This window comes from Phlebotomus papatasi, chromosome 3 (genome assembly GCF_024763615.1).
Source record: "Phlebotomus papatasi isolate M1 chromosome 3, Ppap_2.1, whole genome shotgun sequence".
NCBI classification, from domain to species: Eukaryota; Metazoa; Arthropoda; class Insecta; order Diptera; family Psychodidae; genus Phlebotomus; species Phlebotomus papatasi.
Genome location: NC_077224.1, coordinates 80,413,821 through 80,433,060, shown reverse-complemented (window position 1 = coordinate 80,433,060; position 19,240 = coordinate 80,413,821). Strand labels below are relative to the sequence as shown.

Here is a 19,240-nt window from a genome sequence, read left to right as displayed (position 1 = left end):
CTTTTAGTTTTAGTATAAAACCAAATGCAATCATTTTAAAACTTACCAAATGAAAGAGTATCTAATGTTATGTTAGTGGCTCAAAACTTGTAATGATTGCACAAGGATAACAGTTCCTAAAACCCATATGAAAAAAACGTAAAATTCGTAATGTTTTGAATTTTTCTGACAAATTTTCTATTTTGATAACCAGTAACATTTTAAATTTAATAAAAATATATTCTCTGTACATGTGCCTACCATTTCGTGTTATATTTATTTTTGTGGAATCCAATACTTAAAAATTATAAACAAATTTAAGAAAAATATACCATTTCTGAATTAAAATGCTCCATCCGTTAGTTAATCATCCTAGATTGGAGGTGAAAAAACAAGGTGATTGAACGGATACCATTTTACCCAAATGCCGCCTCCTCTAGCTCTCAAAATTGCCCCTGCAATTTCTTCCGCGTGAAGGCGCTGCTTTCTCCCGCGAGTGGCGCTGTTAACTGTTCCCAATTTTTTTTGTTTAACTGTTCCCAATTTTTGAATTCTCAAACACCTTATGATCATCTCAATCAGTTCCACTACTTGTGACTGCTTCCAGAGGAAATGCAACAAATAGCATAAAAATTCCATGGAAATGGAGAAGGAAAAAATTGTCAATTGCAGATAATAGGGCATAGGGTTTTCCGGGGCTGTAAAAAAAAAGGGTGGACAGCCAGATCTGACGTGGCCTGGGAGATGGGTAAATGAGTAGAGTGTGCGTGACAAATGCAAAAATTTATTTTTGTACTAATTATTGCATATTACACCCTACTTTGCTCATCAAAACTCTAATCATTAGATAATATCTGTGCGTACCAGGCATGTGATAGCTTAAGCAAATTTGCCATTTTATCACTTGAGCAGAAATTCGAGAAGTTCCTCCATCACTTCAGTCACGTAATCACTGTAGAAAGTATCGAGATTCATGTTTTCCAAGACAAATTCACTTCTGTCCATATTGCAAATGTGATGGTATCTTTCGGGATCGGTTTTTTGGATCTGGGAGAGGATTCCGGGAGCTAAATGTGTGAGTGGGACGTAGACACAGTTGAAGATTAGTGGCATGAGGTTGTAGTATTTGCAGCTTTCTTGGAACTCCTCCCAGGGGAGCTTGATTCCAGCATCAATGTTGTATTTCTCAAGTTCTTCCTTCAGAAAGTTGTGGTAGAACCTTAAATACTCCTCGCGGTATTTTTCCCGGTGCTGTCGACGAGTATTGAAGAAGATAGTCAGGAGGACATCCACAGCCGGTGGTTGATAGCGACAGATCTGAAAATCCATCAGCAGACAGTGCTGAGGATTAACGTAGTCCAACTGATCGGTATTGTCGTCCAATTTCGGAAATTGAAACATGATATTCTTACTCCAGAGATCCCGATGGACCAGAACATTCTGGAAATCTCTGGACGATACGCTAAATTCGTAAATTCCCTCCATCATCTCCATCAATTTTCCAGGATTATCCCGAATTGTTGGGTGATCCTTGAATTTCGATTTTCGCTCAGCAAAGGCCTGAATGGCATTCAGTCCAGCCTTAAACCAAGTATTTTTCCCAGTTAGTTGAGACTCAAAGAGAAGACTTCCGAAAATTGCGTCAATTCTTGTGTTTTCGCAGTGATTTGTCTCAAATTCCAAACTTGCTGCATGCATTCTTGCCAGGCATTTCAAGGTTTCCTGCATGTGTTTCTCCGTAAACTCCATTCGATCGGGCACATGGCCGTATCCCAAATGTCCTAGTTCTTCCATTATCAGAAGATCGTACCGAGACAAGTAGCAGTTGGGCCGCCATTTTGAAGAGCCTAATTTAGAAAATGAATCAAATTAAGCAAACATTATACTAATTCACCTTTTTGTAAAATCCTTTAACCGAGATGGTTTAGAACCATATTTACGCACAGTGAACTTTATAAATACATGAGCGTACTAAGAGCAATTTAATCATCAGGTCCTATTTAGCATAATATAGTTTCTAAAGTATCTATTACACATTTAAGAAACCGCTCTGTGTTTTCTTTTTAAGGAAAAGACACAGTAACGTCATTGCATGCTTTTCAGAACTACAAATACGAAACTGTTCCCAAAGTTCTCGGATTTGGGAATTTGAATGAATCTTTGTCTTGTTTCTTGTACATTTGTGTCGCTCGCAGGAAAATAAGGGATACAGTTGATAGAAATTGTTTTGGCTTTGGCTTCTTGCCGTGTGCAATTCACTTGATGCAACATCTAGGACTAGGACTAGATCTTGCCATAGTTCACAATGATTGCTGTGAAACAAGCTTTAATGGTTCAACCGGCAATGGTCAGTATCAGACCACTCAATTTTCAACATTTTGAGAAACCTAGGTTTCCTTATTGGATTTGCAGAGTAGAATATAATTAAAATTGTTCATAAATATTCTGTAGCGATACCGACCAGAATTCTGAACGCCGAAATCCCGAAAGCCAAATTCCCGAGAAGCTGAATTCGAGATTTTGTCCAAATTAGAATTTTGACTTCGGGATATTGACCCATTTGGGATTTTGGCTTTTAGGATTTTGTTCGGGACCAGTTTTGTAAATCTAATGAAGAGGCATAGATTTCCCAATAGGGCTACACAAAAATGAGGATAATGGTGCTGTTCCCAAAACTTGAGGAACGAAAGAAAGTCTCAATAACCAAGAGCATTTTGCTTTGCATTTGGTAAACTTGTTTACGAACATGGTTTTCGCTAAACTTTGATTCGTATAAGCCAGAAAAACATGGAAGGTTCGCTCACATGGTTAAATCCGCAAACTTTGGTAACAATTGCTATTCAGGATCAGCGTTAATATCCGAGCCGAAATCTTTATAAACATTTTTTTATTCATTTTCAATCACTCATCGGAGTCGAAGGGTAGAACACCCAGGTTAATAGCTTACACCTGTCGATCCTGTTGATCGAATGTAGACATTCTGAAGTACCGTTGTCGTCTTGTTAGGTTTGCCAAATCTGATGCCTTTTTTTTAAAGCAGAGTACTGTGAGACGGAGTGAAAGCCTGATGTTGCAGGCCTCCTTACCTAGGAGACAGGATTTTTGAAGCGGATTACGGTTTAATATCAATTAAGGACTTCTCGTAGACGCGGGAATGCCGATATGAATATTTAGCTATTTCCAAACTATCTATAGCTGGTTCTAGGACTAATGACAGCCTTTTCCTGTCCGTCACCTATTAATTTAGTATTTGGTTCAACGTTTTTAAAAGTTAAGTAAGTAAAGTATAAAAGATGTCGCGTCGATAGTCCATATTCTTCCTTCTGATTACACTCTAAATCGGAATATCTTGACTTCCTAACGCGTAAATCTCATGTATCCTTAAAGAAATATTCAATTTTCGATATTCTATTTCTTAAAATAATCAATTGTTACGAAGATTCCGTCATCCGAAGGTTCAGAGCTTTCCCTAGCTGCCTCAAAATCAATCACAAAAGCTTTCTTGAGATGAAAGCCGTGCGTTTTCGGTTCATTAAGAGAAAAATCAAATTTCATGCCGTAGTTTTTATATCTACACAGAATAAAAAAAAATCTATTTCGTACAATGGTTCGTTAACGGTTGTGAATTCCTTCTGGAGACTTACGATATGCTCGAAGATTGTATAGTCCACTAAAATATTCGTAAAAGTTTGTATTTTTTCACAAAATATATTCGTACCATGATCACTTTACGAGAATTTCTTGATTTTTTCTTGATTCTTAATTTTTTTTTAAATTGGTCTAAATTTTCCGGACTACAACATAAGCATAAAATTTTGAAAATCGCATGCTTAGATTTCGAAATAAACTACAAAATGTGATTTTTAACCGGTTTAGAACTGGTTTTTCAAAAAACTAATAGCACAGAAATCGTCGTACGCGCGAGTATTTAGATATATTAAAAAATTAAGAAGATATCTCTTTCGAAACCAGAGATATTGCGCACTACGGACGGCCGGACCTGAAATTGCCGGCTTACGATTTTCGGCATCAGGGATGGCGATTGGTTATTTTTGTTATTTTTATTTTATTATTTAATTTTGTTTTATTTGATACATTTAAGTAACATATTATTTGTAAAAATAAGTGGGATTCATTAAAAGAATATGGGAAAAATATGAAATGTTCGAAGCCATAGTATGTGTAAAGCTTTAGTAGTTTTCCCCTACCAACGAAAATATATCCATTTGTCTGTTGTAATCGTTCAAAATCTTTATAAAATCTGAGAGATTCAGCACTGAAATATTAAATATCATATCTCTGATTTCGTGTTTAAAATTTTGAATTTGATTTACGTTAAGAAGCCTTGTAGAAAATCTTGAAATACTTTTTTTTACATTTCACGTGATCAGTGACTTTTCAAACCTAAGATCATCAATCGAAAATTTCGAAATTCAAGTACGAAATACTTTAATTTAAATTCGATGCATCTTTTAATAAATTGAGATTTCTAAAAGTGAATACGTCTGTAAGGTTCAATCGATATTGCTCTTCACTGTGATAAAGTTCGTATGGTTCGTGTGCTATCTTTTAATCAATTTATTCAAACTCCTTCACCAAACTTGTCAAGAAGTTAATGGAAAATTAACATTTTATTCGCACCTGTATTCCATTTGAGTTTGGGCAAAAGTATCGAATAGAGCTGTACTTCCTTGTGAAAGAGTCCAATCCTCTCAATCATCTCCCTCTGATCTTTGTCCGTTGGCAGAGATTTCAAGAAATAGTAGAGTGTCTTCTTTGCAGAATTCTTCCATAGCAACGACAAAGTGGGAAATGATAGGAAAATTTAATTGAATTAAGCATAGGTTGGGTCAGTTAATATGGCTACAGTAATCCAACCTTAACCTACTTCTTCAATCGTAATGGCCAATCTGAAGTACTCGCCCAGGAATCCAAGAATTTCATCACTAGCCGCCTCAATGGCATAATCAATTACATGTACTTTGTCCAAATTTAATGTTTGACTGACAATTTCCACGCATTCTGCTCTGGTCACCAGTACAACTTCCTGTTTTCCCACCAATTTTCCACTTGCCATCTCACTCAGTTCACCTCACAAAATTCCACGATTGATTTAATACCGAAATATTCTAATTCAAAATACCTAAAAAAAAATCACAAAATCACCCAATTATCATCTAACAATCAACTCTCACAGCAAAGCCACGGAATAAACCTGTCGCTGAATATTTTCCACAACTGACTTTCTTGTCAGCTGATTAGTCAGGAGTCACTCTCTTTATCAGTTTACAGTGTGCAAAGTGTTTGTAGAACATACAGCACAACGATCAACATCTCATATGCCTCAGAACAATATCCATATTTGTGTTTATTATTCATTATGGCATTTGAGAGTGCGGTTGACTTGAGCAATTGAACTCAATTATTTAAAATATTCCCACACAATCTCAGTTCAATTACTCTAATAAATTTATATAGATGAAATTGATACATTTGTACAGAATTGGTAGGATGGAACATTCACATCCTCAGGGCGCTTGCCTTCTTCGGGATAACACGTGTTCAGAGATCTCAAGTCACGTCCCACTTATTCTCATTAGGGAGAACATGAAGAAATAAGCCTACGAGCCCTATTGCCTTCTACAAAAAATTTTTTTTCCGATTTTCAAGATTTTTGTTTTAAACAATTTAAGCCAAATATCCCGATTTAAAGAGGCGGAATGGATGAAAGAGGAATTAAATACAGTGGAGTATCTCAAATCAAGGGTGACATGATAACTTATTTTCGATACTATCGACTGTAGATTCTGTAAAATTTAAACGATAGCTGCAGTTTTTGTGGCTAATATAGATATTTATAAACATTCGCATTCTTTTAAGAATGTCACAATGAATAGACCAACAATGTGTAAAAAGTCGACCTTCATTTCATCTAACAGATATAGATTTATCGATACTATCGATTCGATAGTGTGGAAAAGTTATCATTCCGTCCCTGAGTCTCTCAAATTCGAACCCAAAGCACACATATCTTTGATTTGAGTAATATATCGGACACAACTTCATAAAGAAAGTTTACGTTGTCTGTAATATCGTAAACCAAGTTTTTGCCATTACATAACTCTTATAATTTGCAAATTTGGAATTCCGTACTCTGTGGATTAGATTAGATTTTTAGATTATCCTATAGCCAACGGCCGCGGTGATTCCATTGGATTTCCAGCAGCCTTTTCTGCCATGTCCGCTGACTTTACCGCTAAAAATCCGTGTGGAGTTCCCTGGATTTTACCGCTCAAAATCCGCGTAAGCTTCCGAGATGGAATTTGACGCTAAATTTCTTTCTACCCGTCAAATAATTTCGTAAGATATCTTTAAGTTTTCTGCAGAAAATATCTACACCTCTGCCGAAAATCTGCCGAGAAATCTGTAGATATTCCTACGAATTTTATTTGGGCTTGGGACAAAATTCGTAAAAAATTTTTGCAGATTTTCTGACGAATTCTGGTGCACACTCTGACGACTTTCTGTAGATATTTTGCCGATTTTCTGTAGATTTTTCTACATTCCAGACTTTCCAGACAGCTGTGTCAGAAAAGATGGAATATTTTTCACTGAAGTTTGCAAAATTTATTTAGTTATTCTTAGTGATATCACAGTGTTTATATAAAATAAAGAATTCTCCGACGCCGTATTATAAGTAGAGAATAGTGAAGTGAAAACTTTAAGCAGAATGTCAACCTAAATTTCGTGTTTTTGTATCATTCAATTGGCGATTTTTAAGAAATTAGTATTTTTGCTCGCAACTTTTTATTTATCTAAAATGTGTACTCGGTAATGCTTGTTAAGCAGAGCATACCATTTTCTTTATAACTTCTACAGTTTCTTGATAAATCAACAATATTTTTGTTGAGACAATGGAGAGTATGCAGATTTCCTATGCAGAAATTCTGCCGAAAATTGCAGATTTTCGGAAGAATTTCTGTCGAAAATCTATAGATTTTCTACGCAGAAATTCTGCCGAAAATCTACAGAATTTCTCTAAATGTCTCTAAAATGTAAAGACGAACACTCAGTTGTTCTACTTTTGAGTTGAAAATATTGCTACCATATCGTTCATTTGAGTATGTATAGCTTGCAAGAATTATAGCGTTAGGGCGAAAAATAATTGCAGAATTTTCGCATTTACTTCCACGGATTCTTGGCCGGAAATATACCAGAAAATATACTCAGAATATCCAATGGAAATTATGTTTAAATTTCCAGGGAATGCTCTTACATAATTGGAAGAAAATACTTCGGAATTTTTTTCCAGGAAATCCGCGCGAAAAAAAGCTGATAACTCTGCAGAATTCCAAGCGGAATATTAGCGTTTATTTCCACGGAAACTCTCGCGGAAAAATAGAAGACTAATTCCACGGAATTTTCTGTTACTGTGAAACTTTGCACCCGATCGACTACAGGGTAAAGGGTGGTAAATTCGGATGACCTAATCCAATAGATACTTTTCATCATCCCTTTCAACCCCTCAAGAACAATTTCTTTTCTTTATTTTTCTTGGAAACGGATGTAACCGATCTAACGATTTATTTTATTTTCGGATATGTTTTAGATATAGTCCGAGGTAGTCCGTGCGAATATTTCATCCATAATAGTAAACCTACTGACGAAATAAAAAGGTACACCACCTCCGGATGCATCAGGGGTGTTTATCCTTTCAGGAAAGGAACCCACGAATATTTGTGCCTAAGTTTTTGGCTCTATAACGTGCTTTCTCACATGGCCAAACTATCTCAACCAGGGGCATGACGTTTCCTATGTTTCCCATACGTTTCTAGCGCGCCGAGAAAACTTTTGAGTTTATTAGATGTTTTCTGTAATTGTAGAATGAATTAGCAAAAAATACTAATACAAAATAAAAGCCAATTTAATAACGAAAAGGCAACCGAAAACTCCAAATTGGCAAGCTACGTAGTTTTGAAGATATCTCGTGATATGTGTACGAAAACAGGAAAAATTTACACTAAATCTGGTCGAATTTCTTAGAGCTAATGTTACCCCCCTGATCTTAACCGTGATTTTGCGAGCTTATCGTCAATTTTCTCTACTTTCATGCTACCCTATGCCTGCTCAATGCGCATCCTACCTTCTAGGGTAACTCCCGACGATAATCTCAGCATTACCATTTCTGAGACGTGAAGCTCTTGATCGTGGACTTTAGTTGCTGCTCTACAATCAGAGCCATAGTGTATTGCGGACCGAACCTCGTTCTGATATAGCTTGTCTTTCAACTTCGGTGGCATTCTTTGCCATAATGGTCTGACAGATAAAATGACCGCTCCATTCCCTGGGAGGGCAAAGACGAGATGGGCACCTGTCACGTTTAGGTTGAGCAATGTAGCGAGGGAGGGGATTGGCAAATAGTTCCATCAGTGAGAGAAATCCGAAAAAGTTAAAATAACATTCCGGAAATGTTAATTTTACCCTGCAGTATTGATCCGAAATTGGTGTAAATATTACCCTTTTTAGGCGTATTATGGGTTAAAGTTACCCTTCTTTCATGTTGATTTTACCCTTAAAAGATGTAAAATTAACATTAAAAATGTTGATATATTTTTACACCCAAAAAGTGTTAAAGTTATGACGAAAAAAAGTTAATCGCAGCCTCTCTTTTTTCTCAATGATTGCCTTATACAAAAAACACCACAGCCTAAAAGAAAAACCCCTCGCTTTTCTTTTAATAAAAGGCAACCGAGCCATAAATAACCGGAAAGTTCGGCCATCCTAATGAGGCTACATTCTGGATTTTAACTTTCGAGATTTGGTTTTCCGGATTATGGCTTTTGACCCATTCAGGATTTTGATTCTTGTACTTTCAGCATTCAGGATTGTGACTTTATGAATTTTGACTAGGATCCTTATAGGAGCAGTTATATTATTCATTTTTTTTAACTTGTGACACGGCTAAAGGCCAAACGGTAAGAGTTATCGTCATCCGCTTTTCAGTTCAGTAGTTAATTATGACTTTGTAATACAAAATGGGTGACTTATTTGCATGTTTGTACACTCTTTAAGAATCCCACCTAGAATAAGCTGTTCTAGTCTTACCCATGGCTGATTCATGGAAACGTAGACTTTCTAATTTTTGAGTTGCGTATCTAAGTGGAAAATGATTCACTTTACGAAATCTGACCCTCTTGATAGTCACATCTCAGAGTGTTCTATCCCAATGAAGCTTAAATTGTTCAAGATCTTGTAGAGTCAAATTAAAATGTACCACGTATGTTTTATATTGATATTTCTTCAAAATTATGCATTATGTAGAGCTTGACATAGTGAAAAGGCAGAATAAAGGTTCCCACATTAATTTTGACCTTTTGACCTTGGGAACTTTCCTTATTCTCACCGAAGGCAAACAAACGCTCGCGACATTTCTGATATGATTGTGTACAAATCTCTGGCCACTCCTGTTTATCACTGTGATCACTGAGACTCCACATCTCTGGATTAAGGCTTTAATCGTTAGATCAGCCATTTTTGATTTTTTTTATTCTCTTTCTTAAGAGACAACAAAGGATTTCATCATCTTGATGTAAAAAAAATTGATTATAACACCCTCAAATATGTTCATCCATTCTTTTAACTTGAGCCGTAATGGTTAGTAAATATGGGAACAAATATTTAGTTAGGGGTGCTTTTGACTATCTTGTCAAGATAAGAGTTATCATGAGAGAATTTTTGGGTTTGCTGCTCTGGTGTGAAAATCTCTGCGGATAATGTGACTCTCGTGCCTCTTATTTACCATTGAAGATGTTTATAAGACACCTCTACCGCGTGTAGTGAAACAGTTAAGTGTAAATCTTAGATCCAGGTGATCCAGCCCAAAATGTGCAGTGTTGCGAATCTCAATCTTAGCGAAAATGACATCAGAAATATCTGTCGTCGGTATTTGGTGCGGGAAACTTGCAACTATCGCAAATTCCACGTAGATTCTTGTGAAGTTGATACGTTGGGAGATTCACCGGCGGGTTTCATAGCCAATCACTATATCTTGACTGTGCATATTAGTGAGAAGGTCGTAGGGTACAGTGATGAGAAGAGATCACTCAACTCCCAGACCGTTTCGTTCTTCGTTAAAGTCTTCCCGGATGACATTAAGGAACGGGCCGAATATGCCGAGGAGATGAAGGTATTCCAGAAGGAGAATGATCTGTATTCGTATTTGCTGCCTAGGCTGCAGGATATAGGGATAGGGGCTAAGGAATGGGCTGCTCAGTCGTATTTGGCCAAGGATGATAGGATCCTCGTGATTGAGAATCTCAAAGTGGACGGATTTAAAATGGCAGTTAATCAGGGGAGAGGAAATTTCGATTTTGACCACCTGTCCATGGCTCTAGACGTCTTGGCACGCTTCCATGCTTGCGGAATCGTCCTGGAAGACCGTTCCCATACCCCAGTGGTGCAGATGTACCCTGATTGTTTCGAGGAGAATGGTTATCCGGATGATGTCAATCATATCCGAATTACCGGCCTACGCAATGCCATCCTAGCTCATTTGGAGCTTATCAAGAGGATTCCTAAGTATCAAAACAATCAAATTCTATCGAAGATCCTTCAGGAATACCCAAAGACTGTGATGAAGATTGTCGATTTCGTCAAAATATCTGATCAATTTAAGAACGTCGTGAGTCATGGAGATCTCTGGGCCAATAACATCATGTTCAAGTACGAAGAAGTTGATAAAGAGAAGAAAGCTTTGAAACCAATCGACGGACGTTTGGTAGACTTTCAACTCGTTAGATACGCTCCTCCTGCACTTGACGTCGTTACCCTTATTTGCAATACAACTGATAGTGTCCTACGACAGGACAAACTGGACATCCTCCTCGAAGGATACTACAAGAGACTCACTAAAGAACTATCAAGATTCGGAATTGTTGCTGAAGATATCATTTCTTGGGATGACTTCCTCGAGAGCTACGAATACTACAAACTAGCCGGATTGATTGAGAGCGTCCTGTTTGGGCATCTGACAACGCTTCCACCGGAAATATCCACTGAACTCCTTGGGTCATCCGAGACCTTTGGTGACTTTATCAAATCCGATACCAGAGTCAAATTCTGCATAAAAGCTTTCGAGACAGATTCAAATTACCGAAATCGTTTGACTGATTCATTCTGCCAAATCATCGATAATTACATTCTTCCTAATGAATAATAAAGATTTATAAATCATTTATACTACTCATCTTTTTCAAAATAATAAATTAATTGAAATATACTTGGTCTTTTGTATCTAAATCTGTGGGAAAATCTCCCATCTGTCTCCTCTAATATCCCTTGTTATTCCTGATAAAAATCAATTACCTCACAAAAGCATTCGTTATTGATTTCTCTGGTGAATATAAAGAAAAAATCCTCTCTTCTCATTGAGTCACTTCATTTTCCAATCTCTTGCTGAATAAATATAAAATTTTGTGATCCATCCCTTTGCGGAAAAAAACCCAAAAAAATGGGCTTCAAGGAAATTTGGAAGGAGTACATGAAGAACTCATCTCTTCATGGTGCTAAGTTTATCGTTGATGAGAAGTATCAGTATTCAGAAAAGTAAAATTGTGAACTACACTTACTCAATCTTATTTGCCTAATAAATTAATTTGTGTTTTTAGAATTTTCTGGGTCATTTGTGTTCTTGCATCCTGGATGGCATCGGTTCTTCTAATTCGGGCATCTCTTGGTAAAAACCAATTTAATAATAGACTATGATAAATATTTATGTCTCACGCAAAGCAAATTTCCTAATTACCCTCATTTTGTAAATATGGATCACAGATAAGACAATTCAACGCGTGAAGATCATAAATAATTGAAAATTTTTGTAAACTTATGAGTAACTACGCACGGTACTACAAGAAAAACTATTTTTCACACACGTTTTTTGTGGTCCTAGGTGTTTTTATTAGACAGTTGTAAATGTTTTAGGTAGAAAGTAATTAAAGGCCACACCCCTTTTAGAAATATATTGCAGTATTATCAAGTAAAGACTAGATTGTCATATAATTGCATTACTTAATGAGACTAGCGCTAAAGATTAGTGCAACAAATGGCCATCATGAGTTCAAAAACCAAAATCTTAAATGAGATAGGTTTTCAGGACAATTTGTCCTTCCGGTGAGCGTCGGAATTTGTTAATCAAATCCTATGAATCAAACACACAAAATTTCACCAGAACTTTCGACAATTATCGTGTCTTCCTCAGTGGTTCTTGGTTGGTCTTTTCTTTAGGATTTTTCTTACTAATTCCTCTACTTTCTTATGCATCAGTCTTGAATTTGGTTAGGAGCTAATTTTCTCCTTTCTTTTTTACACAGCGAACGGACTGATACTAAAAAACGGACTGGTAGTAAAAAAGCTCGCTGTGGAAAAAAGAAAGAAGAAAATTAGCTCCTAACCAAATTCAAAACTGATGCATAAGTAGAGGAATTAGTGAGAAAAATCCTAAAGAAAAGACCAACCAAGAACCACTGAGGAAGACACAATAAGTGTCGAAAGCTCTGGTGAAATTGTGTGTTTGATTAATAGGATTTGATCAACAAATTCCGACACTCACCGGAAGGATAAATTGCCTTGAAAAACCTAGCTCAGTTACACTACCGTCGGCTATTCCTTTAAAAAGGGATAGCCGACGGTGCGATAGACGATTTTAAAAATCCCTTGTAAAATTCCGAAAGAGCAAAAATTCCGAATTTTTAAAATTTCTTTAAAATTTTTTTTTAACGTTTCATAGTAAATTTCTTTGACATTTTCACTGATTTGCATTATGTCAATAGGCCCCATAATGCTAAACTCATTATACCACTAAATCTAATTAAATTGAATAAGTAACCCCACTGGCCGAATTGAGGAACAGGCCGGCTACAAGGCGTTTAGCTTACCTACTCCCACGATTACACTCTCCCGATTGATTGGGGCAAAGGAAAATTTTCTATCTTTTGGAAAATTATTCTACACATTATCCTTCGTATAGTTTTGTCCCTTTCAGAATATTGACCATTTGGCTTTTGGTTTCCGGAATTTCGATATATTCGGGATTTTGACTCTTCGCGATACTGGATTTTCGAGATTTTGACCAGTACCGGTTCATCATAATTTTAATTTGGAAAAGAAGCTCATATTTCGAAAAATGCTTTTATGAAATAGGTTACACGAAAAAAAACGCTAACGAACTGCGAATACTTTCGTAATGCCCTACACTTACGACTTAAGCCGAGAGAGGCTTAACTACTTAAGGACGAGATGATCAAAAATTGGGTTCAGAAAAAATCACGTTTTCTGACTTTTCAGAGCAAAAAATAAACTTTAGAAGGCCATAGGAAAAATTTATCGATTTAATTTATTGAAATTTATCAATCGTCCTTAAACGTAATTATAATAAAAATAATTATCAGATTATGTTTCCATCAGTTTCTGACTAATCCGTCTCTCGACTTAACCCTTTAAAGACGAGAAGCTTTCCGCTGAGCTAAATTCAATGAAATCAATTTTCGCTCGATATTTTAGCCTATATAACAGATTTATGGTTAGAAAAAAATTTTCCTATCCCTAGAAGTCCTGAAAAACTATGGGTCATATATGACCCAATCGTCCATAAAGGTAAAAAAGCACAAAATTTTCCAGTAGACTAGTTTAATCGTTTGCTCTGTTATTTTTGTAGGAGGAATAACTTGAATATATATGTGATAATAAAAAGAGTTATGTAGAGTACGAGTAAAAATTAAAATGATCAAAAATTAATTTAAAAAAATATCTCATTCTATTTTTGGTCTCAAAGAATCTTGGAGAGTGGTACACAAAAACAATAATTTTTATCATAAAAATGTATTAATGTTTACTTCATTTTTTATTTATTTTTTTTATTAATCGAAACAATTTCGAGTACTGGTAACACAGAGATAAATGTCGCATGCCTCACAAATACAATTGGTCTTATAATCCTTTTTTTCTAATAGCACCATGTGGACCTGCGCTTTTCCTTAGTTTTCTTCAAAACATGTTTCATGGTAATGGGTAGGTGCAATGTTAGTTGTCTCTGCGAATTTCAGACCTAGTTGCACATTGCTGTGAATCCGGGAGTTCTTTCGGCGTTGATGCGTTCTCGATGAAACTTCAAAGTCCACTTCATTCACATCTTGCTCCAAGTATATTGTGTTGCTTTCGTTCAGGACAAAATTGTCGTCTGGGCATTATGTGGATGATTTCATGGTCATTGATTTTGAATTTTTTTTTCCATTTTTGAAGTCATCTACAAGAGTATAAAGTTATAAATTTACAACATTTACGTAGAAGTATTTTATACATTATCAAAATATTACCTGCTTCAGTCAGTATTGCACTGGGAAATCTCAGCTAATTGATATATCACACAATATTACAGGAATAATTAACTATTTTGCGCACATATTAACAAAAATATGAAACATTCTGACCTCAAAACTTGGAAAATCCATTCGGTATTTTTTACTTTTATGGACGATTGGGTCATATATGACCCATGAAAATTACAAAGCTTTCCTAAAAATACAAATAAACTATAATTTTTACTTTTTTGAGAAAAATTATGTATAGTTATTACAATTTCTAGTCCCAAGAGGTTTTTGCTTAAAAAAAATTAGAAATATTAAAAATATTAAAATTCAAGCACCAATGTGAAAATTTGAAAATTCGTCATTTTTGAGCTTAAATACTTTTTATATAGCAAGTAGCTGGAGATTTGCAAAAAATATCCTAGATTCCTACATCTTTCTACTTTGTGATTAGGTACTAACATTAGAAAGAAATAACTTCAGATAGTCAGGAAAAATTATTTTCTCTATGGGTCACGGGTGACCCAGTCGTCCTTAAAGGGTTAAATACTAATTAAAAAAATATTTTTGCGATATGTAAGATATTCTTAAAATATTCACGACGTTCACGGTCACGACGAAATCGTTAAATCGGAAAAAGTAACAAGTTATAAGTTTTATATAATTGAAATCGCAAGTTAGAACTCTTCTGTCGTCATGTAGAATTCTTATTTTTTCTCTAATTCTAAGATTTTGCTTTCTTTTTTTTATTTTTCGATTTATTACTCAATCGAACCATAGATTCTTTTGATGAATCTGACCTATTTTTTCAGGAACTCTGTGATTAAAAACTAGCTTAATTAGCGATATTGCGATAAAGAGATCAAATTCATTAAAGAAATATTTGAAAAATTTGTAGTGTTTTAGGCCTGACTGTTCGAAGTTCGCAAATTTTCACTTATTAACCCTAATTTTCATTTTTGAATTGCAGATATTTTATAAAAAAAGATTTATTTCTTTTGAAACCTACTGTACAATAATTGTTTAAATTTCATCATATCCCCTTTGCAATTTTATTTATTTTCAAGATGCATTCGAGAACAATGCAATTAGTTTTGTTGTGGAAACTTCTTTTCTCGAGTGGAAAACCCATTTTCCTGCCATTGCTGTCTGTGAATCCAAGAATTTGGATAGTGTCCAAGCGATGTCTGATCAGTAAGTTCTCAGCTAAACGCCTAAATCCACTCAAAATCGTCAGTTTCATGCAACTTCAAAGCAACTTTTTTGGTTTTCCAAACAGTCTCTGGGGCGTTGATCACGATTTCACTCTTGAGGAAGTTCTCAGTGAATTGACCTACTTCCGGGGAGAATCCTATCACACTATACACGAATGTGCAGACGAAGAGCCCACTCCGGGATGTCTTTTCACGGATTACATAAAATACGCACGACTTGTTAGGAGCAATTGTACAAAAACTCTTAATCAATGCCAGTGGAATTCGGAAAAGAAGTTTAATTGTTGCGACTACTTCTTCCCCATGCAGACAGAACTTGGCACTTGCTTTACAATCAATTCAATGCAAACGGAGTAAGACAATCTGCACAAGAGGTATTATTACTAAAAGTTAATCGTGCTTCTTTTTCGACAGAAATCCCAAAAAGATTAAAATGCCAATGATATCAGACAAGTACACTGGACCAGGAAAACTTAAATTGGAAGTTCTGACTGAAGCAAATGTAAGAGAATTAAATTTATTCATTATTTTATAATTAAAATCAGCGTCACATAAAATCTGCATTCCTGATCAAAAAACTATTCGAAATTCCCACCAACCAAGTTATTTGAGCAATTTAATGTGCTTCCATTCATTAAAATGTAAAAGGTCAGTTGAAAAATCAAATTTGATCAGTAAAATATTGAATACAATTTTGGTCAGCAAAACAATAGATTTCAAGAAAATTTCATGTAATCGAAATTCACATCTCTTTTTTTTCTGAAAAGTTTTGCATATTGCGGACTCTTCTTCTTTTTTTGAACGTCATAAGGAATTCAATTTACTTCAATCTAATTTTGATTTCATCTAATTTTGTTTTCATGAAATTATACCTAGATGATAATTTCAAAATTTCCTATGACAGTAAGCGAGATGACTAGATCTTGATCTCACTCACTCTCATTGAAATGTCAAAAATATGTTTACAAAATAAAAGTTATTGTGCGCTGGGCATTAAAAAATCTATTTTTGTCAATAAAACAAATTATTTTGGTCAGTAAAAATTAATTTAGTTCACTTGAATGAAAATCAATTTTTGAAAGTAAAAAAAAAGTTTTGGTCACCAGGTAAAAACTGCATTTTGGGTCAGTAAAAAATCGATTTTGATCAATGACATCAAAACGAATTTCAGACAAGAGAAAAATCTATTTGTCACTAAAAAGATTTTCACAAGTAAAATAAATCTATTTCGGTCAATTAAGAAAAAACAAATTATGTTCAATTAAATCAAAATCAATTTTTTAAAATAAAATAAATATACTTTTGGTCAACAAAAACTAGGTTTTGTGTGAATAAAAATCAATTTTGGTCAATGGCCTCAAAATCAATTTCCAACGGGAAAAAAAACAATTTTAGTCTATATTAATAGATTTTTGTCGCTAAGTAAATCTGTTTTGGTCAGTAAAAAAAAGCAGTTTTGTTCAGTTAATCTAAAATCTGTTTTTGAAAGTAAAAAAAAATCAATTGCGGTCACTAATGGCTCCGGCACATCTTTTAGATCAGGAAAATTTCATGAAATCAAAATTCACATCCCTTTCTTTCTTATTCGTTTTGTGTATGATTATCTCGTTCTTTCCCACTCCAAATCCGACTGAGCAAAATTGAATTTGTTGTGATGTTTAAAAGAAGAAGAAGAGTTCAAAAGAATGAGATAGACATATACAAAACGTGTGAGAAAGAAAGGATTCGAATTTTAACTTTAAATTTTTCCTAATCTAAAAGGTGTTCCGGAGCCAAAGAATAGATTTTGGTTCAGTAAAAAATCAATTTAGATCGATGACATCAAAATCAATTTTCCACAGGAAAAAAAATCAATTTTTGTCAGTAAAAAAGATGTTTGTAAGTAAAATAAATCTATTTTGATCAGATGAACCAAAATCAATTTTTGAAAGTTTAAAAAAAATAGTTATGGTCAGTAAAAACTAGATATTGTGTCAAAAAAAATCAATCATGAAAATCATTCAAAGCTCTAGGCAATCAGACTAGGGTGATTGTTATCTCTCAAAATCAAAGTAAAAATTCTTTCCCTTTTAAACAGATTTAAAATGTAACATTTCCTAACAATTGCTTTATTGCTTTAATTTGGTAAAGATTTACATTCTTGGCGAAGAAGATGTTCCCCATTTGGCCACTCCGAAGTCTGAAATTCTTCCTGTTACTCCTCATATCTCCTATTAGTAAGTCTTAAAACCTTTCTCACAAAGTCAAGTAAATAAAAAATAAGTAATTTTGCAGTCGACAAATTAGCATGAAAAACATTGAAAATGATCCGGAAACGCGTGATGTGAATGTCGAACAGAGAAACTGTCGATATCCTGACGAGAATGTCCTGAATGTCCATGAGTACTACAGCTATAGCGCCTGTTCGGTTCAGTGTCGCAAAGATGCTCAACTTAAGATCTGCAACTGCACAAGTCATTTAATGCCAAGAACACGTGAGTCTTATTTACCTAGACTATTCAGCAAAATCCATTCAATTAGAATAATTGCAGTTTGATATCAAAGTCCAAGAGTTGTGTTAGAGTTTCTCAACCCAAGTAATTGACTGTTTATTTCCATTTCCCGAAATAGCTACTCATTTGCATTGCAATATAAGCGGTTTAACGTGCTTGAACGAGCACTACGAGGAGCTATCAATTGTTATCCCCAAGTGGTCATCAGCCGGTCGTAAAGGGGTTGTATGCGACTGTTTACCATCCTGCACAGAAATCGATGTGTCTATTATACACGACTCAAAGGACAAGTAAGTGTTTGTTGATACTGCTGCTGATCCTTGAGATACACCTCCTAATGTTTGCATTCTATCTCCCTTTCTCATCCCAAAAAGGAGCGCAATGGCAGAAGCAAGAGGCAATAGAAAGGCAGTCGCTCAGATTGAGATTGAACTTTCAGCTCTACCAACTGAACGCTACAAGAGAAATGTTGTTAGAGGTCGTTTGGATTTAGTTGGTGAGTGTTTTTTTTTAAACCATCAATTTCACAATTTTAGGCAAACAAATGAGACACTTCCATTGGATTCCTCTATACGATAAAAGTCCATGATAAACCTACATCAGCTTCTTGTGGCTGAGATTCTTGATAGTTCTCCTTCAGGAATATTTTCTTAATAAGATTAATAGATTAGATTAAACAGCCATCAGTCCATCCATACATCCGTTAGGGTCTAAGCGAAAAATTATCACTACTTTAATTAATAACTGGTACAGCATTCCATCGAAGAACTTAGGCCCTCCGCAAGGGGGGTTCAAGACATCCAATTATTTTTCTTGCACAGGGATGAGGTTATTAGTCCCATGCCCCGTGGAATCAAGTGCAGTGAAGGTCACTGGTTACAATTCGAATGCTTTTAACGCCAGAAAAATTCCTAGTGATCTAAAGGGGATTCGAACCCAGGACACTTGCATCATAGAGCGAGTGTTCTATTACTTTACCTAGATAAGATTAACGAGAAATATCTGTTCTTTAATTCTGTGAAAATATTTTCGAAAATACAATACCAAATCAAATCCATTCGTAAGTACGTCGAAGCTCTCAAATTGAACTTAGCAAATACTACTACGGGGAACTGGTGAACGTCGGGGTAAGATGGGTCAGCTTGGTCTACTTAGAATAGTTAGACTTTTCCCAAAGCTTTCGGCTCAGACTCCA

The 19,240-nt window shown here is 35.2% G+C and overlaps 3 protein-coding genes across 3 annotated transcripts in view; 2 read left to right on the top strand and 1 right to left on the bottom strand.

The window, feature by feature from the left end:
• Positions 1-747: 747 nt before the first annotated feature.
• LOC129805976 (uncharacterized) lies at positions 748-5,269 on the bottom strand. Its single transcript, XM_055854266.1, has 3 exons — positions 4,868-5,269; positions 4,621-4,765; positions 748-1,826 (listed from the first exon to the last, which is right to left on the bottom strand). Exons 1-3 carry the CDS (start codon positions 5,054-5,056, stop codon positions 880-882), a joined length of 1,281 nt encoding a protein of 426 aa, XP_055710241.1. The 5' UTR covers positions 5,057-5,269; the 3' UTR covers positions 748-879.
• Positions 5,270-9,731: 4,462 nt separating this feature from the next.
• On the top strand, positions 9,732-11,257 carry LOC129805975 (uncharacterized). The gene has a single exon (XM_055854265.1). It carries the CDS (start codon positions 9,863-9,865, stop codon positions 11,192-11,194), a length of 1,332 nt encoding a protein of 443 aa, XP_055710240.1. The 5' UTR covers positions 9,732-9,862; the 3' UTR covers positions 11,195-11,257.
• A 178-nt stretch (positions 11,258-11,435) lies between these two features.
• The window catches only part of LOC129806012 (sodium channel protein Nach), a 46,701-nt gene continuing 38,896 nt past the window's right edge, over positions 11,436-19,240 (top strand). Inside the window, exons 1-9 of the mRNA XM_055854303.1 lie at positions 11,436-11,583; positions 11,646-11,713; positions 15,407-15,533; positions 15,619-15,906; positions 15,968-16,055; positions 17,684-17,769; positions 17,828-18,027; positions 18,164-18,335; positions 18,420-18,541. Of these exons, the coding sequence (XP_055710278.1) occupies positions 11,489-11,583; positions 11,646-11,713; positions 15,407-15,533; positions 15,619-15,906; positions 15,968-16,055; positions 17,684-17,769; positions 17,828-18,027; positions 18,164-18,335; positions 18,420-18,541 (1,246 nt within the window). The 5' untranslated portion in view covers positions 11,436-11,488. The remainder of the gene's footprint in view (positions 11,584-11,645; positions 11,714-15,406; positions 15,534-15,618; positions 15,907-15,967; positions 16,056-17,683; positions 17,770-17,827; positions 18,028-18,163; positions 18,336-18,419; positions 18,542-19,240) is intronic.

Bases quoted from the DNA above. Each gene is read 5' to 3' on its own strand.
- LOC129805976 (XM_055854266.1), bottom strand. From the start codon at position 5,056: ATGGCAAGTGGAAAATTGGTGGGAAAACAGGAAGTTGTACTGGTGACC. The intron at 4,766-4,867 runs GTAGGTTAAGGT...TTGCTATGGAAG, and splicing joins TGGCCATTACGATTGAAGAA to AATTCTGCAAAGAAGACACT. The intron at 1,827-4,620 runs GTGCGAATAAAA...TTTCTAAATTAG, and splicing joins CAAACTCAAATGGAATACAG to GCTCTTCAAAATGGCGGCCC.
- LOC129805975 (XM_055854265.1), top strand. From the start codon at position 9,863: ATGTGCAGTGTTGCGAATCTCAATCTTAGCGAAAATGACATCAGAAAT.